General features: G+C 36.7%; 1 protein-coding gene across 1 annotated transcript; it reads left to right on the top strand.

Moving 5' to 3' along the window:
* Positions 1–342: 342 nt before the first annotated feature.
* LOC121427379 (60S ribosome subunit biogenesis protein NIP7 homolog) lies at positions 343–15,849 on the top strand. The gene is made up of 5 exons (XM_041623741.1): positions 343–511; positions 11,698–11,784; positions 13,120–13,258; positions 13,737–13,877; positions 15,492–15,849. Exons 1-5 carry the CDS (start codon positions 456–458, stop codon positions 15,609–15,611), a joined length of 543 nt encoding a protein of 180 aa, XP_041479675.1. The 5' UTR covers positions 343–455; the 3' UTR covers positions 15,612–15,849.
* Positions 15,850–21,631: the final 5,782 nt, after the last annotated feature.

Genomic DNA, 21,631 nt, shown 5'->3' with positions numbered 1-21,631 from the left:
GCTAGCCGGCTAGGCTGCGCTTGTGCGACTGTGCGTGCGCCGCCGCTGAGCATTGGCGCGCGCAAGGGGTCCAAAAGGCGTATAAGGACTTGATATGTTGCATGTTGTTACTGTTTTAGCTTATCTCGATTATACAAATCTAATCTCCAAGGGTTTTCGTCCGCAAATGGAGGGTTTGTGGTCAAATCTCTGCATTTTAGCATACCAACCTAATTTCCAGTAATTTCTTTGGCTAATCCCCGCCCGCTTACTGCAGGGTCATGCCTGAGACGAGTAAATCGAGTGAGTGGGGGTTGTTGAATTGGGCGTGAATCGCTTGCCATAGCCGTTCATGGACAGATCCCCGGATCGGAAGCGGAATTGAAATCGCATCAAGAGGGCAAAGGTCATACATGTGCAATCGTGTGCTTTCTTTTTAGCATTGGAGACCGGATTTCACTTTATTTTGCCCCATCATGCGCCCTTTGACGGAAGAGGAAACTAGGACTTTGTTTGAAAAACTTTCAAAATAGTAAGCTTGTGAATTTGTTTCATATCATTTCATTTTCCCTTCTATTTTAGAGAGAATTTTCCTGACTCTGGTCTCAGTGTACTGTACTGTAGATCTAGTCCCATTCGTTCACTTTCCTGTTTGTAAGTAAGATAGATAGTAGACCAAAAGCTTCGGACTATGTTGTTGTGTTGGTTGTTCAGCTGAACTCCGTTGGCTTCACTCACCAAATACAGAGACCGAAGTTCTAGCGCGATCTGTACAGGGGACTCAATGGCCATATGATTATGTACTTAAGATCGGATAAAACGGGGAAGCTTCGCTTCGGAAGTGAATTTGCATGAGAGTAGGGACCCCAATCGAGAAAATCAAACAAAAATCTCCTTCGTTTTACACTATTAAAAGCACTTACCTCGATTGAAATAAGTGGTACAAATCTATTGGAACAGGTCTTGTTATTCCAACATGTAAATGAAATGTGGAAAAAAGGGTTCAAACTTGGCCAAAAACGTTCAATTTTCCCATTGACTCCGTCCGCGCTGCTTTGTGTCAATATAGCCTTTGCGGCCAGTTTTAGACAGTTTGGGGCGGAGCTAACTGCGCGAAAATATCAGGTGATCGCTGGCGCATCGCGTAAGTCCGATGACCCCTAAATCTAGTCTTGTAAAAGACGTCGTCAACCCGTGCCGTTATTCAATAAATGATCTCGATCCCGAAATATTTCCACCCAGTTATTTCACTTTTAATGTACGCGTCCATCGAACATTGATTGAACAGAAAGAAAGCGTGAGTGAGTCAAGGAAATGAGAGAAAACAGAGAGGGCAATCGGGAGAGTATTTAAATTGTTTTCAGATATTGCTTGTGTGTCATTTATGTAATAATGAAGTCATCAAGCTCGCCCGGCAAGCTCGAAGAGGACGAGCAGAATACAGATAATTTGATCGTTAGATTGTTACATTGTTATGATTTCATTCTTTACTTTGATCTAGAGGATGGTGAATTCTTCTTATTTAGATAATCATGTCACGAGCTCTGTCTCTTTATTTTGGCAGCCTAGCTAATACCTCGGTTGCGTTTGCTTAGCATGCAAAGGCCGTCGGAGGTGTGAAAAAACGCCCGTCTTAACATTTTAAATAGCTCCGTGGTTTGAATAAAAATTAATAAAACGGCCGTCGTATTAACAAATGTGACCGAGGTAGAGGCTCCAGTGGCGTAAGCGGAAGGGGGGGGGGCGGGGGGTATAGGGGCTCACCTTAACCCCCTTAAATTCCCCCCTCCTATTTTTTTTGCTTGCTTGCTTGTCAATTTTTTTTGGTGGGGGGGGTAAGTCAAGACGAAGTCGAAATAATGATGATTATTTATTCTTATGACTTCTAGACGATCTTATACCGCCCGGTTAGGGGGATGTTTATATCGAATTCTGTCTTTATAATTTATAAGGCCTACATATTGATTTTAATTATGAATTGTAATGGATGATTCTTACCCGGACGCCCTCGTCCATCTGGAGTATTCCCTGGATCGGAAGGCAGGGGGCACGCCCAGCTCAGGGATCCCTGGGAGTATTCTCGTTTTTTCAGGCTAGAACACACAAACCCATCATGGGTTCATTCAAAAGATCAATGGAAAGAGGTGCTTTTCACTGGTCGGCACATGAATGCTTTGACCCAATCAGAAGTGAAAACGCAAGTAAAAAAAATCATTCATCTCATGAAATGTTCCCATCGATGGCGACGGAATGTCTGGCTTCCAAGACCTTATCGGACATGCGGTTTCATGTCTGTCAACACCGCGGCAACTTCAGAGAAACAAATTCTTTCACACCCTCCTTATTCCGAAAAATCCCCGTAAATTACTTTCTTTTTTTGTCAACACCTTTCGATATCGATCTTTTAAAGTACACCCTTTAAATACCGACAGTTGTAATATTTTGGCATTTCTTTACGTAATCAAATAATAATTTCTTTTGTGCTGTCATACATGAAGAGTTCATATTTTGGGGGATCTTGCAGACTGAACAAATAAAACGTTTTCTCATGCAGGTTCCCTCATGTTATCGCTGCATGTATTATTCATAAATGATGCCATGTCTGATTTGTACAACATGTTAATTCTTCTGATGTAATACTTTTTGTAAATGTTCATGATTATGACTTGTGAAATAATGCCATATCTTAAAATTGACGAGAAGAGCTCCACATAGCAACCTTCAGAATATTTTTCTTTTTGGACTACTCACAAGTAGCCAGGGACACCAAAGGAGGAGACAGTAAGATAAAAAGTGAGTATTTTCGATCGTCTGATCGTTGTTACACGATGATACCCTTTATACCCCCACCCTATCCCTGTCCCCTCGTATCGACCCTCCACTATCACAGGTTTAAGTTGAGACTCATCGCGGAAAAGGAGACAATTAAATGGAGAAATGTGAATGAGCCATGTAGGCCCCCTCCCAGTGTAAAAAAATCAATATATGGCACATCCCTTGATATCAGATGGTAATTTCAATTTGACAGTCGCATTGGATACCTAATTTATTTTTATGGGGTAGGCAGTGGTATAAAAGCCCCATTTTTTGTCAACGCAGGTCCATGTTTTGACTATCTTTTCATCCATGACAGGGCATGATGATAAGACGAAGTGTTTGAAAAATATATTCCCATAATAAGCAGATTACGGATGTATAATTCAGGGGGGGGGTTCTATGAGAAACATGTTTTTTCCAACTCTCCGCTCAATCATACCAATGACCTCCAATTTCCAGGGGGGGGGGGCGTAAAAAGGTTCTTTGCAGGAATTGGCAGAATAATTATCGTAGTTCAGGACATACGTACGTTTCTCCAATTAGGCAAATCATTTTTTATTTAATTCATTTATTTATTTTTGTTGATGGCAATGATATCAAGGGCGCAGCTTGGACCGAGGGAACGAAGAGACCCCCCCCCCTCCGCCTGCATTAGAAAATAAAAATAACTGACGTCTCGTCGAGCAATTTTTGTAGGCCTAATATTAAAATAATCAGTATGTATGATCTCTGTAGAAATAAAATTTAAATATGTGTGATTGTGAGAGGGCATTTTGCGTAAATATTGCCATTAAAACATTGATTTTTTAATGAACAAAATTTATTTTAGTAGGCCTAAACAATTGATTACTGATTGAAAAGTATTCAGCTACACACCGAGGGATTCCCCTATTTTAATTTAGCCCGTACGAGCGAGTGTACAGTTACAACGAACATGTCCATGCTTTTTTTTACACACGCAGTAGTCTCATCCACTCTAATTATTCCCATGCCACCATCTCGGTCACAGACCTCACGCAAATGTAAACATCCTTGCACAGAATTCACACCACACCACACAGTAACTGTATACCGCCATTATGCCATGTACAATATCTCATACACACGACCTTTCAAAATCACGGCGATTACACGTGATTAACATTTGTACATGTAAGTAAGGGGGGGGGGGGGGTGAATGTTCCCAAGAGAACAATTGTGCTAGCCTTCATCCTTTCACATTTTAAAATTATTTTTATGAATTTTATTTTTATGATATTCGTTCACAACGTTACAGAGTTTCAACAAATTTTACAAATCATAAAAATTGCCTGAATCAAGACTATCACATGGTCTACGTTCGTGATAGGCCCCTCCCACCACTTCGGGCGATCTTCAACTTCATGACGAAAATTACGTCACGTACACGTCATATGGAGGTTTTTGCTTTGCATTTTGGAATTTATAAGTCAGTTCACTAATTTTTTTTTCTTAAATTAATCTAGATGCAAGACTTCGCCCCAAAACCATCTTTTTTAAGAATGAAAAGTCCCAAAATGGACCCCAAGATGTTTTTAGTGAATATCTTGAAGTAGAAAAGGGCGGGTCCTTCAAAAAGATTATACAGCTCTGCATGAACTTCCAAGACGGCCCCTGAGACAAGAATTTAGGGAAAATCCCCAAAGATGCAGCAAATGCAGAATTTTTATTGGTCAAATTTTGGAGGGCGCCGCCCCCAAATCAAGAACTTGGCTCGCTCACACGCAATCGTGGTGACGTCATGGTAACGGATCTCGTGTGCAAAACTTTGAATTTCCCATTGACTTTATACACATACAAACTCTGCACAATTCATGTGGAATACAAGGACAAAGTACGATATTTTCCCATTCAATGGACAAGTAGAGGTAAGCCATTCGAAAAAATAAAGATCTAAAGAACCACTGACCAATAATTACCGATCCTTTAGATACCAAAATATTCTTAGCTACCTCAAATAACCCAATTTAGGGTGAAATTATCAGTCAAGAGGAAGCATCATCCGGGGCTTCGTAGGATCAACGGACGCGCGTGACGCACTCGCAATGGTATGTAGGGATTTTGATAGAGAAAATGCCGTAGGTATTGGGGACCCTAATGACAGCTGAGCCCGAGGTAAGTCGCTATTTTTGTTCCTTTTATTGATTTTTCTCTGTTTTTTGGCAATTAATGCCAAGAGGGAATATTAATTTGCATTTTGGTCGCATTAATTTTCAAAATTGTTATTCATTAAAGACAAAACCTGAAGAGCCCCGACGGCCGACGGGGGGATTTTGCATTTGCAAGTCCCCTAATCATGCTGTGGCTGCACGATAGTTAGACAGGAATAACCGTCGTTTCTGGGGATTTATTCAACAATTTCTGACATTTTACTGTAATCCCCATTCACCGACGGTAAAGTGTCCGTGTGGGCTCCCATTTGTTATAACACCAGCACCTTTGTCCGACCAGAGTCCAAAGTTTGAGGTTCTAAAACACATCGAGGTTACAATCTAAGGATATAAAAAATACAAATTCAAAATAGTTAATTATTCTATTTTAACATTCTTTAAACGATATAGATGAAAATGCATGAAAATTATACTTTACCGATGTTTAGTTGGGTACGACACAGGAAAACAGGTCAAAATGGCAGCCAAACTATGAAATATTTACAAACGAACGGAGAGAGGGCGTCAACAATGTACGAATGTGATATCGATATTGCATTCCACCAGCACACAGGTCTACAAGGCAATAATACGATACGATACACTCACGAAGACAAACGATAATAGTTATAATCGCGATATATCGAGACATTAACGATAATGACGTCATTCAAGATGGCAACTTGCAAGATAAACCGTCAGGTCAGGAGAAAATGGCTTAGATGACAGATTTCTCAATCATCCAGTGGATTTTTTTATCAATAAATCTGGTCCAAGGTATGCAATTACTTTTTTATTTGTATTTCCCTGACTTTATATCATTAAATTTCGCTCAAAAAACAGTTTTAAATCGCGATCTATAAAACGTTAGTTCACTATAATTTGTCTGTAGCCACAGACCCCCAACCACTTCAGTCTATGTATGGTGAGTGGAGCCAACGCAGTTCAGTGGAACAACCAAAATACAGAGACTGAAGCTTTTGGTCTACACGATAGTGAGCCGTCTGTGTGTATGAGGAGAAATTTTGAAGAAAAAAAAGTTAAAAAACTCCTCGAAACAGACGGCTGCCAGCTGTCTAGATAGATAAATAGATAGATAGATCATGGAGCTAACAGAGAAGGAGAACCATCTTCCAATTCCTCTGTTAATCCTTTGTTATTGCTTCCTTCGGGCGAAGGAACGATATCTAACATCAATCGGCGAGCCGCCAGGCGAAAGTTAGAGCACGCTTACATAACGCGATAAGCCCCCTCGTAAAATCTGAGGTCAGAGATTTTTTGAAGGACCCTGCGAGGCACCGCCGTAAACAACGTTCTCCCACATAACTTCCCCCGAGCTCAGTTTTTTTTCAAAATTGAAACACGACTTGCTGTTCTTCTAACATCCATATCTCTTTGTACGGATTCCTGATGTACGTCTTTTATGTATGGTTGAACTTCTGAGATGATCCCCTTTGCATACATACCAAATACGTTGCAATCTGAATTGACTCAACAAAATTACAAACGGAGGAAGTTGGAGATTGGTCATTTTAAGTATGTCTGTCTTTCTTCCGTAGTTAAATCTTTTCCTAGCCGTACCTGTTTTAGAAATTATAATACGGAGAAAAAGCATACTTTGAGCTTAATTTTGATGCAAAGATCATTAGTGAGGTTACAATGGAATTGATAATATAACGACGAATCTGCGGGGCATTTCTCTGGCGATTGTCGCATCGTGGAGTACCCTCCGGTGCCCCACGCACTCCTATTTGTGTAAGTTGAAAGTGAGTGTAAATGAATGACGGGAGCCGTGCTCGCTCAGCTCTTGTCTCTGTATGTTTTTGGAAAATAGCAGGGGCCACGGAGCGAACAGATTTAATTCACAAACCAGTAAAAATGAGAACAAAGTATAAAAATTGTTATTCTACATAATAAAGAACTTAAAAACAACATGTTTGGGACCACAAAGAAGTATACCCAGTTCTATGTCAGGACGATTCATTTTAAGTTCCAAAGTCATTTGGAAAAAATTACAAGCGAAGTTTCACAATTTTTAGGACAAAAAATAATCATGATTTAAAAATATAGAGAACAAAATAAAAGATGATTACAACTATTGAATTCATATTTTTAGTTTAATCTAAAGAAAAAAAAGGCTTCCAAAATATAAAGTGTCCGGACACCTGACCCCCCCCCCCCCCCCCCCCCCCCGGGTGACCAGATTTCACAAAATGAAATACGGGACAATCAACAAAAAAGATCAACAAAGATACACAATGTTAGACATGTGAAAAATATAAAGAATTGAAAGGGATGGTAAACGAAAGAATGAAGGAGAGAAAGAAAAGAGATGAAGATAGAAAGGAGAAATGAACTGAAGGGAAAATGAAAAGAAAAACATTAAAGAAATTTAGAATAAAAGAAGGATGAAAGAAAGAATAAAAGAGAGAAAAAAAGGTTTCCGTCATACTTTGAAATGAATATAGAAAGACAAAAAAAGAAAAGAAGGGAAGATGAATAGATTTGTGAAAGACAAAATAAAGGAAAGAAAGGAAAAAAAGAAAGTGAGAAAAAAGGGGAGGAAAGAAAGAATGAAGGAAAGAAATATTTTCCTTGATTCTTTGGAAGAAAGAAACAAAGAAAGAATAAAATAGGAAGGGAGGAAGGAAGGGAAAGATATGGGAAAGATATGATAAAGGAAAAGAATTGGAAGGAAAAATGAAATAAAGAATGAAAGAAAGGAGGAAAGAGAGGGAGGAAAAATTAAGAGATGAGAGAATGACAAAAAGAGAAAATAATGGAAGGAGAGAACGAAAAAAGGGAGAGGAAGGGAGAAGGAAGCAAAGAAAAGTTTAAGGAAAGAATGAATGAATTCAGGAAATAAAAAATGGAAATCTAATAAAGAAAAGTAATAGAAAGAAGGAAAGAAAGACAAATGAACAGAGAGAGAGAAAGGTTCAGGAAAAAAAGATCGGCAATAAAGATAGATGGAACAAAAAAGGACAAGCAGGAAGGATATAAGGATGAACAAAGAATGATACAAAAGAAAGAAAGAGAAAAAAAAGCTCAAACTTCAAGCAAACAAAAAAAATCAAGTCATCTAACAAAAATCATAATGAAGTTTGGTGTTTTTTAATATATTTTCAGAATTTTGAAAAACTAAAATTATTTAGAAATGAGTAAAATTTTAAAGTGAAACATTGTCAAACTTAAAAATTAGATGAAACATAGCGGCATCATACACAACAAGACTCAAAACGAAAGCTGAAACAACAAGATCTAGTTATGAAAACTCAATAATTTGTTCCACCGATTACATCTCCAAATTAGTTTCATTGTTATCTCTGCTTCGTCATCTGTAGGTTATTTGATGAAAATTCACCCCTTTTAAATGCATTAACTACATTTTGTTCAATATTCTTAAATACGGGACAAAAAGGCGTCCCGGGAAGGGTTTGTCGGGACGCCGGGACAAAGGAGCAAAATACGGGACCATCCCGGGAAATACAAGACGTCTGGTCACCCTGCCCCCCCCTCATTTCTAAAACATTCTATCTCTGTTCTAGATATATTTAGAAACACCGAATATCATTATGATTTTTGTTAGATTATGAGATTTTTTTTTGTTTAAGATTGTACTTTTTTCTATCATATCCTTTTTCTGGCATCATTCTATCCTTCCACTTTGACCCTTTTTTATTCCATCCTATCTTTCTTTCCTGATCTTCTCTCTCTGTTAATTTTTCTTTCTCTCCTTGTTTGTCTTACTCTCCGTCCTATTTTAAATTTCCTTTTTTCCTTCATTTTTTCTTTCCACTTTTCTTTGCTTCCTTCTCCCTTTTCTTTTCATTCTTTCTCGATCCTTCCATTATTTTGTTTTTTAAATTCTCTCCTTCATTTTTTCCTCCCTCTCTTTCATCCTTTCATTCTTTATTATATTTTTTCCTTCTAATTTGTGTCCTTTTTTCTTTATTTCCCTTCCTCCCTTCCTGTTTTTCTTCTTTCAAAGAATAAAGGAAGCATTTTTCTTTTATTCGTTCTTTCTTTCCTCATCCTTTTTTCTTGCTTCTTTTCTTTCTCTCCCTTATGTTTTCTTTCACACATCTTCCCTTCCTACTTTTCTTTTTCTTTCCTTCTTAATTCATTTCAAATAATGACGGAAATGTTTTTTTCTTTTATTCTATCTTTCATAATTTTTTTCTAACATTCCTTAATTTTCTTTATTTTTTCCTTCATTTTCCCCTTCATTTGTTTCTTTCTATCCGTTCTCAATTCAACTCTTTTCTTTCGCCTTTCCATTCCCTCCTTCATTCTTTCGTTCACCCCCCCCCCACCTTCCAATTCTGTAAATTTTTTCCCCAAGTCGAACACCGTGTAGCCTCCTTTGTTGATTTTTTTTAAGACCTGGCTCGGTCGATCCGCTCATGCAGCGTACTTTGTCGATTGTCCCGTATTTCTTTTTGTGAAATCTGGTCAGGCCTGCATTCAGCTGGTTCCAAAACCAGATTTTCGTCTTCGAAATCACGACGTTCGAAATCGTGAGCCGCCATGTTTGCATAAAATTCGTGAAGCCGATGTGAAATGCATTATGGGTGAAAACACTACTGCGCAAGCGCAAACCCGAGCTGTTGATCGCGTCGATCAACTTTCCTTATCTGATTTACGAGCGGCCTCTGTAATGCGCCGTGAGGGACCCTGCTGAGAGGGGATTAGCGGTGCCACGCATGGGGCAAAGCGTTTGAGAGAGTCAGATCTCCTTCTGTTAATAGCTCTATGGATAGATAGAGATCGAACTAGTTAAACTAATCTATGACCAAAAATAAACTTTGTTACTCCTTGTGTGGTGGGACAAGTGCCTGATTTTTTGACACTGTCGGGTTCCATTTACAGCTATTCATCATACAACTTGGCTCTCAAGTAAATTTGCTGGGCCGGGTGCAAGTTGCAACTGAATATTCATTTGTTTAATAATTTTTGTCTCACCTGCATAGCAGAGTGAGACTATCAGTAGAGGCGCACGGCCAATATTGGAGACTGTATCCAATGTGGGAGATTATCTCCAATTTCAGAGACTTTTGTAAAAAATTTGGGTATCCAATTTCAGAGACAGTCTCCAGTTTTGGAGACCAATTTCCTTTGTTTACATTTGCGGCAAAAAGATTATCTTATAATATAATAAAAATGTGATAAGCAGATTCCTCATGAAAAATTACCCCTTTTCACAGTCTACTTTAAAAATTCACCGTCTACTTTTGTTTTGATAAGGATTTTTGTTGTCAATCACACACAAAACAAGTGGGCTTCTGACCTCAGTGAGACAAAATTTTGAGTGGAAAAAATCATGCTTTTGTTGCTTGGACATAAGGTTAATCAAGTATCATCAAACATTCTGCCTGAGTTTCACATGATCAAAGTCAAAGGTCATTTAGGGTCAATGAACTTTGGCCGATTTGGGGGTATCTGTTGAATTACAATCAAAACTTTAAAAGTGTTTGGATCTGATTCATGAAACTTGGACATAATAGTAATCAAGTATCACTGAACATCCTGTGCAAGTTTCAGGTCACATGATCAAGGTCAAAGGTCATTTAGGGTCAATGAACTTTGGCCGAATTGGGGGTATTTGTTGAATTACCATCATAACTTTGAAAGTGTGTTAGTCTAGTTCATAAAACTTGGACATAAGAGTAATCAAGTATCACTGAACATCCTGTGCGCATTTTAGGTCACATGACCAGGGTCAAAGGTCAATGAACTTTGGCAATAATGGGGGTATCTGTTGAATTACTATCATAACTTTGCAAGTTTATTGATCTGACTTTTGAAACTTGGACCTAAGAGTAATCAACTATCACTGAATATCCTGTGCAAGTTTCAGGTCACATGATCAAGGTCAAAGGTCATGTGAGATCAATGAACTTTGGCCACATTGGGGGTATTTGTTGAATTACCATCCTATCTCTGTAAGTGTATTGGTCTAATTCATAAAACGTGGAAATAAGAGTAACCAAGTATCACTGAACATCTTGTGTGAGTTATAGTAGTTTTCAAAGTGAGCACTGCTGCTATGTTGAATCGCGTGATGCAGGTGAGACGGCCAGAGGCATTCCACTTGTTATCTATAAATTGTTCTTCAGAATGGTATTTTGCAACATCACTTATCGAAGCTATTTTATTCTATTTTATTCTTTTAATAAATATTTTATTCTTTCATATTTTTTCCTCGTATATATGGGCATTTTTACGGTAACTGAAGTTAGACCTCACAATTTTACACACTTTTCTGTCTCCCATCATTTGTTGTTTAAGAGATAATCATAGGGATTCATACAATGAAAAGTGTGTAACATTGTGCCATGTAACGTCAGTTACCGTGAAAATGCCCATATATTGTTTTTCTCTCATCGCACCTCCTACCCTCCCCTTCTCCACTCATGTCCTCCACTCCTCCCTGTTCTTCTAGTTCTACTCTTTTTCCCTCTTCATATCTGCTTCCCTACTCTTTTGCTCTTCCTCAACTATTTTCATCTTCTAATCTTGTCTACTCTCTTCTACTTCCCCCCCTCCCCGAATCCCTCTCCTGCTGCTGCTTTTCTTTAAATGAAATTGACCAAGCTTTTCCAGCCAATCAAAATGTGAGAATGCCATGCCAAGTTGACTATTTAAAATGGAAGTTAATTATTCTGTGTTCGTTCAAATGGTGTTTTGGTGTTTCCGTTTTAATTTGAGTGATGTTTGTTTGTTTGCACAGTATTGGCGAGAACATCAAGCTTCTAATTGACAGGCCAGATGGTATGTACTGCTTCAGGTACCACAGAGACAGGGTGTTTTATGTCAGGTAGGTGTGATAAATAACTTTGTTTAAAGTGATTGGTTAACATTGGTTTGACTTTTAAAAAATCTGAGCTAGAAGGTCACACTTGTCACCTGTGTCTGTGATATGTTACAAAAATGAAGCCCTGAAAAAATTGCGTTCGAAAATCATTATTTAGTGCTTCAAAAATTGAAATATAAAGTGACCGGAAATACCATCTTAATTTCATCCTATACACTTATGTGTACTATTTAGGCGTCTATAAGACGCCTATTTACAAAATCGGGGTTTGCCTTGTAGTTTTAGCTTTTCATTCTCAATAATGGTTGTTTTCAGGGTTTATTAGTTCTAATACATGCACTTGTACACATGGTTCATCTTAGATTGAGAATTTTTTAAATCGGCTGCCCACAAAGTTAAACAATACCTTTAATTCTTCAATTGCCAAGTCCACTAAGTCCCAACAATAAGTTGTTCTTTTTTTTTAGTTGGAGATAAGTTTTGACGTAGAATACTGTAATTATGTTTTTATGCATTTGCTTTGTGATATCTGTATATTGTACTTAATGAATTTTTGTAAATTGACCCTTGCAGCTTTGCTGCTGGTCAATTTTTATGTGCATATATACCAATGAATAACAATAAATAATAATTCTGAACAAAATAAAGAAAAGTCGGACATTCTAGCGCTGTCAATTTCACAAAAAATTGATTTTTTTTTTATATGAGTTTTATGAAAAAATCAACTTTGCTTCATATGATTTATCAGTATAAACAGTTCTATGCATGCTAATGAGGGGACTAATAATGAGGGAACAGTTACATCACCCACTAAATATTTCTTTTCTATTTAATTATATGAATTATGAAAGATGTATTGTATTTCATATATGCATCCTTATAAAATAAGACAGTTTGATTCCTCCAAGAATGATAGTGGCATTGCTTCCCTATTAAGGTGTTATGGTCTTGTTGAAATTTGATTACCGGTATTTAACCCCTGGCTACATACTGTATATAGGTTGCAGTAAGAAATAAGATTCCACCATTTTGTTTCTGTTGATGTAATCTATGTATTGATGTTAGGCACCTTCATACCAACAGTCAATAGTTTGTATGTATAGACAGACTGATTGTAACCCTAGCAGTAAGCAATAATGAGGGAAGGCGCTTTTTTTTGCAAAAATCACCTTTTGGTAAAAGGGGAATTTTGAGAGCCACAGGCAGTTAAGGTTAGCACACAAGGCAATTTGTCTCCCCTAGTAAATATGCCTTATCAAAGATTTTTTTTTTGGGGGGGGATATTCTGTCGAGGATCATGTATGCTTCTTATTTACATATCATTCTTATTGTTTGTAGTGAGGATATAATGAAACGTGCTGCAAGCGTTGTCAGGGATAACCTCATCAGCCTCGGAACTTGCTTCGGTAAATTCTCCAAGACCAAGAAGTTTAGGCTTCACATAACGGCACTGGATTATTTAGCACCATATGCTAAGGTGAGTTTCTGCTCATTCAATGAAAAATTTTTCTTTGCAAAGCTTACTATAACATTTTGGTTCCCCCCCCAAAAAAAAGAGGAATGTTTGGATAATATGTACAGAATGTCCTAAAAGTAATGTGGAGGATATAAAAGTTATGTGGAGGATATAAAATTAAAATATGTTTATTGACTAATTTTGGGGATTTTACATTTTGATTTATAATCTTAATTGGATGCCTATTCAAAATAAGATATCTTGAGCATTTTTTTTTATGATTCCCAATCACTTCTCATTAATAGAGTGAGCTGAGAATTTCATGATTTTATCTTCATCCGCAGTTTTATATTGTCAGATAATGTTTACAGTCCACTTTAAAAGAAAAAAATAATAAACTTTGGGTAAGAAACCTAAAAAATCAGTATCTGAATTTTCAAAACAATATGTGAGATTGTGAGATTTCAATATGCTTTGTATGTTTATATTTTTTCTTCAGTGCAAGGTTTGGGTGAAACCTGGAGCCGAGCAGTCATTTCTCTATGGGAACCATGTTCTGAAGTCGGGTCTTGGAAGGATAACGGAGAACACGGAGAAGTACCAAGGGGTGGTTATATATTCCATGAGTGATGTACCTCTGGTAAGTATTGACCATGATCACAATATTTTAAATGCCTAAAATCTGACGATATCCGAGTCAGCAGTAAATGAAGAGTCTTATTAATATGTATAGTAATAACTTTCCCCATCTGATTAAGGACAAGTTCACCCCAACAAAAATTTGATATGAATAAAAAAAGAAAAATGAAAACTGAAAATGTTATCAATATCGGATGTAAAATAAGATAGTTATGGCAATTTCAGTTTTCACTTAATTAAAAAAAAAAACAGTTATATGAGCATCCTGGTATTTATTGCAAAGGAGGTGACAGATTACATCGCCAACTTACTATTTCTTTTGTATTTTATTATACGAAATGTGAAATATTTTAATTTTCTCCTCATTGTCATGTGAAATAAAGTTTTATTCCTCCCTGAACTTGTTGAATTAGTATTTTTTAACATTTTGTGGTTCAGTCAAGTTGGTAATTATTGTCAAATCTATAAAAAATGAAATTTTGTAGAATTCAAACAATAAAAACAAAATAAATAGTGAGTGAGAGACATCATCTACTCTCTCATTTGCATCATTGAGATGTGCATATAATAATTGTGAAAAATAAGTGAATGTCTAAATGTTTTTGTGGTGTGGACTTGACCCTTAAGTTTTTTAAGTGACTGTGAATCTTTATTATTTGTGTTCTCACAATAACTAAGAACTGTTTGTCAATTCAACATCAACTATGTAAATGGGAGTAACACAATTATTTCATCAAAGATTTTGGGGTCATAAGATCAAATCGGAAAATATATGTTTCTTGCATATTAAACTAAAGAACTGTTATAGGGATCTGTTTCAAAGTTGGCTCGTGTATGCATGTGAGTGAGGATGATCTGATTATACATTTATGGTCACAGCCTGGTCAAAGAGGTTATCATTTGAAAATGTTTGGAAGTTAGGTGTGGAATATTTCATTTGTGATCTGACTATGGTGGAGGCGTGAATTTCAACTACATGCATTCAGGAATCTTCAATGTTTTTTAATGCAACACGGGAGTGAGCCCAGCAACTGGCAACAAGTAAGCTTGACTTTACTTGCTATGTAGTCACGAATAATTACATGTATGTTGGACTCGTACATGTATTTTTTCTGCAGCATTGTCTGCTCAGCATTATTTTATGTCAAGCTTAAGCAATTTTGTGAAGATCTATCAATATAAAGTTTTTGGATTCACCATATAAGATAGTCCTGAAAAGAACTGTTCGTAATCTTATACCTCAGTCACATATGCTCTACGGCGGCCGTACGGCAAGTCGAAAACAGCTGTTTTATTCATTTTTATTCAAACCACCTACATGTATATGTAGCTAGTACTAAAATGTTAAAATGGCTGTTTTCGACTTGCCGTACGGCCGCTGTAGAACAAATGTTACTGTGGTATTACAGATATTAGTTCTTAAACAAACTGGTGGTCTTGACGTTTCGAGCGAGTGAATTCTGCTCTTCGTCAAGAGGAAGTATTACCAAACAGTCCTTTTCAGAACTATCTTACATGGTGAAACAGAAAACATCTAGTCTCACTACTATGCAAACCTTTGAAGGCAGCCTACTTGTGTCTCATATCTAATTTCTCTCTTCTATTTTTGTTGAAGGGCTTTGGAGTCGCAGCAAAATCAACTCAGGAATGCAGACACACCGACCCCATGTCCATCATAGTCTTCCATCAAGCCGATATAGGAGAATACCTCAGGAACGAGGACACACTTTTATAGGGGAAACTCCCCTACTCCCTGTCCTGACAATGTTCTGAACTAAAGAGACTCTTTATGAAGAGATTATGAGGAGGGGAATTGAAAGGTGGTCTTGAACCATATGGACAGGAAATTGATCTACTGGTAACTCTGCCCTAGTGGATCTTTTTGGACCACAGAAATTTTGTGGGATCATAGAAATCTGTTTGACTCAGGAGAAATTCCACTTAGAAGAGCAATATTACATGTCTATTGCATTATCCGGGGTGTTTCATCAATATTTTCGTCCGACAAGTTGTCAGATCTCACAACTTTCCTGGAATCTGATTGGTTGAGAAGCACTGTTACTATAGTAACTGTCGGATAAAACAGGACTTGTCGGATAAAACGTCTGACAAGTCCTTTCATGAAACGCTCCCTTGGTCTAAAAAATTTATTCGAATTGGGCGAAAATTCGACCTATAGAAGGTTGAATAAGTTTACCTGTATAATGTTACGCAATAAAGTGATCAACATGTCATCCACATTTATGGAGAATGATCAAGTGCTTGCACAGGAAGTTAGATAAATTTTGTTACACTCAACCAAGGTGAGATGAATGGTTACCCAGCAGGATCATCCCTTGGATACTAAGTGCTGGAAACAGCAGCTGAACCCGAGGATGGGTTAACTAGTAGTTTTGCTTCTTGGACTAGAATATTTTTCCATAGAGGGCGCTATGAATGCCTATCAAAGTCATTTATATTTTTTGTCGGATATCATCTTGAAGACTTGCCTTGCAGAACCAGAAATGCCCAATTCTAATATTTGGTCTCATGTGCAAGAACTGTCTGTACTATGACACTTTGAAGTTGAATAATATTTTGATTCATTTCAATTTCTACCCATCACTTAACAAAAGAGGAAATATGCATTGCTTTAGACAAAGTTAATATTATGGTAGCTGTTCGTATTAATCTAAGGTCATGACATACATGTATACCTTGGTAATAAACTCAGCAGTCGATTCGATGGATTCACAATACAGTGTACCATGGGATAAAGTTGACATCTTTTGCGTGTGCTAGTACTAAAGTTAATGCATACATGCGATTATTCAGTGCTGGCTGACACTGCTCGACCAGGTATGCCGCTTACAAGGGTCCAGGAGGCTTTTCATTTTGCAGCACTAGCATTGCACTGCCTGCGCCCGCGTGCGATGTCAACCCCAAAGTTAGAAATTTGGCCTGTTCGCTGCAACCAATAGATGGTGAACCCTATTGTGAATCCAAATTTAAAGCACATTTTTCATGGTAGATTTGTTACATAAGCTACTCGTGCATTACACTGTACAAATGACTTAGCACATTACTGGTAACCCATTCCTGTGATTGATAGCTGACTTAGCACCTAAGAATATGTTCCAGTCTTGCGTTAAGTTATGTGTAACTTGACCAACAACTTCATGAAAAACCACCCCTAATAAAGTCAACAGATGCTGATTCCTGTTTATCAATTGATCAGTATAAGAAAATGGAAAAATACGTCATGCCAATGTCCCCAGTCCATCTTTAGGAAACTTCTTGATTATGTTGTTGCTTTATTGTTACATGTTTGTAATGTTGGCAATTTCTGCCAAGTAGTATAATGCCCTGTCACATCGTTCTGTGCATGCCTTGAGTTTGACTAGCGGATGACTATGTTTGCTTCCTGCAGGTCAGGTCACCCAGATTGACATCTCGTACAGTGGTTGCCTGCAGGAGCGTACACAAGTCTGATTTGCCCGCCAAAAATGTTTGAACATGCTCAAAACTTATTGCGGATAATTGCTTGCAACTCACCATCAAGGCTTACAAGGAACAATGTGACGGGGCTTTTACAGTAGGTTGAAGAAAGTGAGGATGACATTTATGACCTTTCTCTCTAATGGGGCTTGACGATCAATAGCAAATGTATCTTAGGTCCCCAAATTGATCATATGTTTTGCAGATCAATTGCAAATTTGAAATTGATTGCTGAGTTGCTTCTTGCAGTAAGGAGTGTAAACTCATTTGCTACCTGTTAATTGATCTTTAAATTGTAAATTGCAAGAGATTTGTAATTGATTGCAAATATTTTCTTGCAACACCCCTTTCTCTGTCATTCATATCAGCCATCTTGTACGGCTGCAAATTTGTTTCATCTCTCGCAATTCCATTCTCACATTCTCCAATCTGCTTCCCTGGTTATTCTGCTTAAAGGAGAATGAAACCGTTGGAACAAGATAGCAAGTGTGAAAACAGAAAAATCAAAGAAATAGATCAACGAAAGTTTGCGAAATATTGCGATCACTAATGCTATGGAGATCCTCACATAGGCAATGCGACAAAGATGTGTGATGTCACTTGTGAACAACTCTCCCTAATACCTTAGTATATATTTCACTTAAACTGCCTCTTTCATCACATTTATCAGTAGATATGTTCTTTCTATAGGAGGGCATGTAATACAGATTTTTAAAGAATACATCATGGATAAAGAGTTTGTATCACCATAAGAAAAAGCAAAAAGAGGCATTTGGGGGGTATTTTATTGTCCATCAAAGGGAATGTTGTTAACATGTGACATCACATATCCTTGTCGCATTGCCAATTGGAGGATCACCATAGCATTAGTGATCGCAATTTTCAAATGCTCATAACTTTCTCATTTTTTGTCCAATATTTCTCAAACTTTCTTTGTTCTTGGTTGATTTTTCTGTTTCGACACAAGCCTACTTGTTCCAAATGTTTCATTCCCCTTTAATGTTGGAAGATTTGTAATTTCATAGTGAAATTGATATTCCCTTAATATTAGATGTAAGAAATAATCTAAAAAGAACAGTACATATTTCAAAATAAATATATGTAAATTACAGAAAGGTCTCCTTGTCTTCTCTTCAAGAATGTGTTCCATAAGGCTACTCTATACAGAAAGATGCACATTCAGATAGGTGACTTTGTGGTTTCATACCAGTTTAAACGTACCTAGATCTTGTGCATTTTGACTACGCTTAAATTAAGCACATCTATAGAGAAAGCATCCAGTAACGAATGCACACTATCACAGCGCACTAAATTTGTGCTTGTTGCTGCATGTAAGGTTACAGCACTAATGAGTCCACCGTTTGTTTTGATTAAAAAAGTTGACTTCTTGTAATCTTTAATAGTAACAGGTGTCAATTTAGCACTGTGTGGCACATTCATGTTTGGACACTTAAGCACTGAATTAAGCCCAATTGAGGATAAAAATCTACAAAACCATGGTTTGAAACCACAGATGAGCATACAGATTATATATGAGCATACACCAATGCATATGGATCCCATTTAGATTTCTATATTAAAATGAAGTTTCATTGCTTATTAGAAATACAAGATTAATTCAATGAATAAAAAGATGACAGGTATGAATTGCGATTATGAATCAATTTTATTTATACCAAGTGTATAAGAAACATCAATCATAAAGTACAGTAACATTCCACTATACAGTACATCCCCCAAAAAAACGAAACAAAAATTTAGCGATGATTTATCATTACTTAATCACAAATACAATAGACAAATGACCTACCAGTGTAAACCTTAAATCTCATCTGAAATCACTTGGATTATTCACGCATGAGTAAGCAAAAAAGACCTTATTTGGTGGGGGGCATCTGAATCATCCCCTCTTCAAATTGTTTTTGCTCACTCATGCCTGAATGAGAAATAATCTAAGTAATTTCAGATGAAAGGGGAAATTCTATGCTTAACAATGGTAGGTCATTTGTCTATTGTATTTGTGATTAAGTAATGATAAATCAACAATAAATCTCGGTATCATTTTTTGTGGGACACACTGTATATACAACGTAATATTGCATATTACATTTGCGAGTCATTAATCACAAAAAATCAACAATTATGGTAGTTTAAATCCATGAATTCATAGGGACAGTGATTTTCCGCGATCGCGGAAAACGGACGGAATTCACGGAAAATGCTTTTTGAAACGGAAAGTGGCATTTCAAACGGAAAATCACGGAAAACGCATTTTCCCTCAAAATACACAGAATAGCAACAGAAATTACTCCAAAATCACAACAAAATGAGAATATTAAATGGCCTCAAAACCCCAGAAAACACGATCTCACTTCGCTACAATCATGACAATTCACAAATCATGACTGCACCCGACATCAGCACACTCGATTGTACAGTACCCCACGCCCGTACATTACCCGGCCTGCCGGCCGTGTTGGGCTTCACTGCACTGTACTGTACCAAAGATCGTTCCAACTATAAAAGTACTATGAACGGTCGTGTGTTGCTGCCCTCTACGTTTGAAGATGTAACAGCACGATATCGTGGTCTTAAAATCCAAGATGGCGGATCGGCAAAAACCGTTGACTGATGATAACGATGTCAAAAAAACCCCCAAATTATCGATGAAAAATCATTTCACCGTGAAATAATGCTAATGATATGAGAGGTGAGGATGTATGCATGCTAAATGTCTTTGTAAAAATATTATTTACACCCGCATAGATCCGATTAGAACGGATTCTATTGTGTTGTTGGTACAGTAGCAGATACAAAGTTGGGCTAGTGCGAGTGTACGTGTAATTTTGCTATTCAATGTGGAAACGGAATTGTCACTTTTCCGTGTGTACAAAGTCTATGGGGAAACGGAATTTCCGTTTTCTGACGTGCTGAAACGGAATTTGAGATTTTCTGAAACGGAAAAAGCAATTTTTTGAAACGGAAAATCACTGTCCCTAAATTCACTAAAACTCTGGTATTCATAATAGAATTATAATATTGGTATCATATACCAACTTGATTGAATTAATTTCTGTCTGCACACAACAAAAGAAAAATACAAAATGTTAAATTTATTGGCCTTGGAATAATGTCCATCAGCAGAACTTTGTACAAATAGAATTTTCCCTTTTATATCAAACCATACAAAAAAGATTCTGTATTGAAATCTTATATGAAATTAACTACATTACTTTCATTAAAAAATGAAACATGTTTGTAGTTCTCATACAGATTTATACTACATTTCCTATTAATATTATCCCATTCATGAAAGGCTGAAGAACTTTTGTGAAAGAATGCTCAAAAGAAAAGTTATCACTACAATCCTCAATACATCAACATCATAGAACTCTCCAAAGTACTAAAGCTGGCTATTTTTCAATGACAATATTAAAAATTCTATTTTCTAAATTATTTTATTTTAAATATTTCAGATACAACCTGTCTAAAATTTAAACAGAAACAATGATGGATTAAATAGACGAAATTGCCAATTTGAAGAAACAAAGTTTGACCAACACTTCATAAGTGGACTATATAAAGTACATTTATACACTGCAATTTTATCTTTGGTAGAATACATTAATAGACCCTGTACTTCAATAATTCTGAAAGTAAATGTAATTGAATCGGAAATTAAGTACAATTTCTCAAAACAATCTTAAATCCATGTACATATTAGTCATATTTAAGAAAAAAAAAGGAAAAAGTGATCAGTTTAAAAAAAGATATTTGGCCCAAATCTGTTTCTGTATTTCATTAAAATTGAACTTGGGACCACGGAAATATGTTTGATAAAGGTAGAATTCAAACAAAGTAATAGAATGGAAATCATTCTACTACAAAAAGTAAACAAGAATTTTGATTTACAATCAAAGCATACATATACTTCTGTACATAAAAGACATAGAATTTAATAATAATAATAAATCTATATATCTATTACATACTTGGAGGAATGATAATAATGAAATCTTCAGGGCTGTATTTATTGCATGGAAAAGATCATTTTCCCAACTGAAAGTGAGCAGTGTGTACCATTATGCACTGCAAAAGGATGTTTACATTAGGCTGTTATGACTCGGCATGTGAAACATTCTGCATGTGAAACGTTCGTCAAAATCTAAAGGACGGCGAATATCTTTTTTTTAATTGAAAAATTGGACAGCAGTTTCATCCATGATTCAGAATGTAGAGTGAATTATGGATAAAGAACCTGCTATGTCCAGTTCTTCA

The sequence above is a fragment of the Lytechinus variegatus genome, chromosome 14, assembly GCF_018143015.1.
Source record: "Lytechinus variegatus isolate NC3 chromosome 14, Lvar_3.0, whole genome shotgun sequence".
NCBI lineage: Eukaryota > Metazoa > Echinodermata > Echinoidea > Temnopleuroida > Toxopneustidae > Lytechinus > Lytechinus variegatus.
The sequence above is the reverse complement of the archived record's forward strand: the minus strand, read 5'-3'. Positions and strand labels throughout refer to the sequence as shown.

Coding starts and splice junctions, on each gene's coding strand:
- LOC121427379 (XM_041623741.1), top strand. CDS start 456: ATGCGCCCTTTGACGGAAGAGGAAACTAGGACTTTGTTTGAAAAACTT. Junction 512..11,697: donor TTTGAAAAACTTTCAAAATA/GTAAGCTTGTGA, acceptor TTGTTTGCACAG/TATTGGCGAGAACATCAAGC. Junction 11,785..13,119: donor GACAGGGTGTTTTATGTCAG/GTAGGTGTGATA, acceptor TATTGTTTGTAG/TGAGGATATAATGAAACGTG.